At 36.8% G+C, this 5,553-nt stretch overlaps 2 protein-coding genes across 2 annotated transcripts; both read right to left on the bottom strand.

Annotated features, from left to right (window-relative positions):
• Positions 1-2,559: 2,559 nt before the first annotated feature.
• Positions 2,560-3,611, bottom strand: LOC108561310 (the record flags this gene model as incomplete). Its single annotated transcript, XM_017919180.1, has 5 exons — positions 3,428-3,611; positions 3,227-3,368; positions 2,933-3,171; positions 2,792-2,879; positions 2,560-2,647 (listed from the first exon to the last, which is right to left on the bottom strand). Coding segments are annotated over exons 1-5 (682 nt in total), but the record flags the coding sequence as incomplete, so codon positions are not given.
• LOC108561308 (amine oxidase [flavin-containing]-like) lies at positions 3,608-4,532 on the bottom strand. Its single transcript, XM_017919179.1, has 4 exons — positions 4,297-4,532; positions 4,011-4,243; positions 3,780-3,924; positions 3,608-3,729 (listed from the first exon to the last, which is right to left on the bottom strand). The coding sequence occupies exons 1-4, from the start codon at positions 4,424-4,426 to the stop codon at positions 3,608-3,610; spliced, it is 630 nt and encodes a 209-aa protein (XP_017774668.1). The 5' UTR covers positions 4,427-4,532.
• Positions 4,533-5,553: the final 1,021 nt, after the last annotated feature.

Raw genomic sequence — 5,553 nt, 5'->3', positions numbered from 1 at the left:
TTTTTTATTTCTTATCAGAATATGTTTATAATTTATTCGCAGCTGCAAGTTTTTTCTCGTTTCGATTGTGCAGTGGGTTTTGTTTTTCTAGAATTCTGTTTTTTTTATTGATTTATAAATCTAATGTATTTTCTATTTCTTATCAGAATACGTTTATAATTTATTCACAGCTGCAAGTTTTATCTCTTTTCTTTTGTGCAGTGGGTTTTTTTTTCTAGAATTCTCTTTTTTTGTTGCAGATTGTTGAACACCTGCAGTTAAAAATGCGTGGCGCTGATTGGCCGAGACGCATCTCCCGATCGGATCACCATGGAAATGCACGCAGTCGTTTGTTGTGCGTGGCGCGAATGCATCGTGCGTTGACCTGCGTCTCCCAAGAAAATTCAACATTATCCATCCATTTGTCGCCGCAATTAACAAAGGTCAGTGCATTAACACAATATTTAACCTCATCTACTGATTGCCGTAATTTCCCGTTCTGTATTATTATTAATTTGTGCCGCAAATTCGATTTACAATTCCACATTTCGAAATGACGCGTCGCATCCATTTTGAAATTTTCATCAACTTTTTTTTTCTGGCGCAACAAAATTTCATATGCAATAAACGCCGAATCGCTTCTTGCAAATTCAATTACATCTTACTTCCATATTACCTACTCATAATTGCTTTACGCGATTGAATCTAAATAAACGCAAATAACCAATGTTTTCCATTAGATATAAGCGCCCTCTATCGTCGAATCGATCAAACACTCCGATTTCGGTTGGTTATCGTTACTGCTGCGTCGGCGTGCGTGCGTGCGTGCGGTTTTGAATATGTCTATCGATATTATTATTTTTATATTATTTATTTACATACAGATTTATAAATAATATTTTGTATGCATTTTTTAATTAACATGAAAAAGCAATATAATAAGAAATATTATTATTACATTGCCACCTTTCTGGCTTCAGTCTCGAACTTTCCTATAGGTTTTTTTTTCGAGTTACAGACTAACCACAAAAAACTTTGCAAAGTTTTGAATTAATTTGAATGATGGAAAATAAGTAATTAAATATTAATAGGAAAGCCGCGGCGGCACGACGAACACACTTTAAAAAAATGCGTTGTTACTATTAAATAATTACGAAAATTGAAAATTACTCACTAATTAAAAAGCCGAGCGATTTTCCCTCCATCTGCCTTGTATTAGGAACTAAATTAAATAAACTTTCAGCACTTTCGTAACTATTTCGAATGTTTGAATCGAAAAACGCACGCGTACACGTCTTAGTGCGAGGAAATGACGACGCGAAGTAACGCGGTGATCGTGCGTACTGCTCCGTACGAGTCACGTGATTTGCAATGAACCAATCACAGCGTTGCATATTTCGCGGCTTTTTGTTGGTCCTATAGGGGTACCGCGAATTGAAAGATTTATAATAATATATTGATACACATCATTTATAATTCCTATAGAGGAATCCCACAATGAAATATCTTTATTAACAACCGATCGAATATTATTTGTTTGCATATAAGCGAACACAATTTAACCGGACTTGAATTAATTAGATATTGAATTACTCACATTTCATTATCATCGTGATCGATTTGAACTACGCAGAATCGCGGCTCTTCGTGAAACTGATTTCCACCACGAATTTACAATAATGTTCCAGAATTTCTAATCGGAATGAACTTGTCTTGAGCAAATGATGCGCAATACTGCGCATGACTGCTATGGTGCCAACTTCGTTATAGTTAATTATTGCAAAAAAAAAAAATGTTGTTGCTATATAAAACAAGGTAGGGGGAAGCGTCCCTACGCCATTTTGGAAGCGTTTTAATTTCTAATGAATTTACAGCTTATTAAATTACAAATAGGAATGATAGAAAGCAAATTTGAATTGAATGAATCGAATAGGAAAATTAGCAAATTTTGAATATACAACGTACATTTTTATTTTGGTTACAAAAAGATATAATTACTCACTGCGAATTACCCAAATCTAATTGGATTGTCATCTCTGATGATGGATTTCACGAAACACGGGATTATACAATGGATTTGTATAGTTTACACAACAATTTTGAAGGTTTGAAATGGGAACACACGCAGACGCAACCAAGAACAAACGACGACTGAGCATCCCCCTCTCGAAGCGAGTTCGCCAAGTACTGTTCATACCAACTGCGTCCCATTACTTTCCAATTGGAATTTACGTTTGCGGACTATTTCATTGCTGTAAATTAACGAATATATACAAGTACATGTTTTGTTTCAATTAAGTAACAATTAGAAATGATATCTAATAAAATGGATGAGATATTTGTAAATCCACAATAAGTGAATTGTCTAATACGCGCGTGTACAGTGGGTTGCCTATATTAAAATAAATATTATTAATTAATTTAGATTAAAAATATAACTTTTATATGAATCCTGTAGGATTGTATGTTTCAATTATAATATGAAATAAGGATGGAGATTTTGTTTAGGTTTATAAGAAAAGTAGCCAAAGAAAAGTATCTTTTGAATCTGTATATTAAGAGGATGGGAATCAGGGAAACGGCGGTGCCGATCAGCACCATCCTCAGATAGTCGAAGAAGTTGTAAAGGAATCCGCTTTTGTACTGTTCCACCAGAACGGGTCTTTTGCTGCAAATAAATAAAAATAACATAAAGTTAGAAAAAGGAAGAGACCACCTAATTGAGAGTGCAAGGAAGCATAGGAAAAGGACTCAACGTTAAGCTTATTATATCGTGCATCGTCAGTGTTTGGGGCTTAAAATGGGACAGCACCTCGAAGCCGGCCCGGAAACCGGATCTGGCCGATCCTTCCGCCATCCCGTAGAAGCTGATCGCAGTTTCGGATCCGGCAAAGTAAGTCCTACAAAAACATCAATTACTTATTCTCTTGTAACTTCTTAATCTGTAACTCACCTTCGAAACGGTTTTCGGATTTCATCGAAATTCACCATACATCCCAAATCGGGCACGAAACGTGGATGGAGCTGCAGGTGCGAACTCCAAGAAAAATGACAAGTGAAAGTGTCCAGGTACGGTTTCAGCGACTTCAGCACACTGTATTCGTCGATCGTGAAACTGGAGCCGAGGAAGCAATCTCTGCATGATCTTATTAATCGCGCCGAATCGTTGTAGATCCTTCGAAAATTTTTCTTCTACGAATTTTTGGGAAATGAAAAACTAAGTTATTTCCATCGCGTTAAAACTTACGTTTTCCGAAGAGATTACGAAAGTTTTCAGCTGCGTCCTCTGCATTCCACGCAGCAGATCATCCCTTTCTTTCTCCAGTTCTGGCGTGAATCGGACTCGCAGCAAATCCTCAGGCGATTGAGTCATTATAACGTAGCTGCATCTTAAACACAAGAAATTCGCAATTTCCAATTCAAAGTGGTTTTCGATAAAATCATTTACTTGAAAACCTTGCTGCTCGTTTGCAGGATGACGCAGTGATGTTTCGAGTTGACTGCGATTACTTTCTCGTTGAAAAGGAACGCGTTTGCTCCCAGAAGATCGGCTAATCTATTGCACAATTCCATAAAACCTCCCTAACGAATCACGTTATTATTGTTGTTAATAATCTCCAAACGATTACTATACTTCTATATAATTTGAAGTCAGGGAAGTGTCGGAGCCGCTGAAGAGGTTGACCATGCCGCAAGTACTGCTGCAGAACGCCAAGAAGAACAGGACGGATATTTCCTTGCATGTAGCACCTAACGAATATTTGTAAATTTATTAATTCCTTTTTTTTAATAGTACAAACCGCAAGAATGCTCCACTAAGCTTTTGAAGAATTTCTTTAAAATATTGGATTTGATACGAGAGGAAATGAAATCCTCCATGGAGGCTGCATCCAGTTTTTCATCATACTTTGCGCCAAATGGATGAAGTTCGATCAGTGCTTCCATCTATAATCAATCAATTAATTAAGTTTACAGTCTACACACACGATACTCGACAAGTACTTGTTAAGTTACGTGTAATCGCATCTTACGTTGGCCATGAACAGATTCCAATTCGGGGATTGCCACGGTCTTCCGAAGAATGGTAAACGACCGCCGCTCCGACTGACATTTCCGCGGTAATCGCACACATCTGCACCAGTGTTTCCATTCCGCTTAGTATGCAGGTGACATCTCGCCACTAGATCGAGGAGGAACGTGCTCTGGCTGGAGAGAAAAGCGGGCTCTGGATTCTCCTCGCAGAACCTCGTACCGCCGACGTTACCTATTGTTTTTATATCAAAATCATATGTTAGTTTGTTTTTGAGAAAAACTCACTTGTGGCTTCCACAATCAGCAGATTGATATCCGAATCCCTGTCGAGGATGGCGAGCGCCGTCGAAAGCCCGGATAATCCTGCCCCGATGATTATGACATCGTACTTATCGTAGGACAAATTTCGATCCATCCGATTTGCGACGCTTCATTCGGCCCCCAGATAACGCTCACATTTTGGGTGCTTTTCGGATTTACGTGTTGGCACCATATCTATATTAGTTCGATCAGCTGTCAGACGTAAATTGCAAAATATTCATTTAATTCAATCATTTCCAACATGTTTTGCTGTTGACCATTAAAAATACGTATTAGTAATAAATCAATCGATTGTTAGAATTGAGTTATTTTTCAAACGACTATTTTAAGTTGGCAGTTGTTTCTATAAATACATTGAAATTAAAATTCAGTTTTGGTTGGTAATATGTTATTAAAAATACAAAAGTCAGTTGTAACATTCATTAAAATTATTTTCTCTTCTACCAATAAATAAATATATAAAAATGATTAGTGCCAAGTAAAGTATTATTATCAACGCCCCAAGGACAGTAATAATTTCACATTAGGTAAGTCTACTTAATTTAATTAAAATTCTATTAGAAATAAGTTCATTGCTTATAACCTATAAATATTGTGAAACAAAACATTTTCGATTACTAAAAAAAAATCCCTATATTAAGGATACAACGAAGGGACAAACAAAAAACCATCGGCAAAGTACATAAAATTAAATCAAGGAAGGTTTGTGAAAAAAATAAATGTATGAAGCAAAGCGGACGAGAGATTCACTTGTGAATTTCGTAAACACGATCCTTCCTCATTTCTTTCAGACTTTTATGAATGTTAAAAGGGAGATTCGAGCGGAGAACGGAAGAAGGGTATTGTGTTCGTGATCGTCGCTTTCGGGTGGAAGCGCCGGGCTTGGGAGGTAGTAAAGATCCCGATATATACACTAGACTAGAGCAAAAGAAACTATATTTAATTAAACGCAATGCGCGGCGCGGATAACGATGTCGACATCGTAAAAAGGATGGTAATTAATTAATGTGATATTTTAATAACTCCGCGCAGCGGATTCATACAAATAAAATTAAAAAAATAATAATATGGGAACTTAGTTACGTAATTGTACTTGTTGTGAGCATTGCGCTATAGGAGGGAGCGAGAAAACTGCAAGGAATTGTGCTCGATTTTTTAATTACTCCATTAATTGCAATGGATAGGATTTTCCTACTGGATTTGAATCTTCCAGTTATTGTT

Source organism: Nicrophorus vespilloides, unplaced genomic scaffold (assembly GCF_001412225.1).
Source record: "Nicrophorus vespilloides isolate i.1.1-1 unplaced genomic scaffold, Nicve_v1.0, whole genome shotgun sequence".
NCBI lineage: Eukaryota > Metazoa > Arthropoda > Insecta > Coleoptera > Silphidae > Nicrophorus > Nicrophorus vespilloides.
This window is presented reverse-complemented; position numbering and strand designations above follow the sequence as displayed.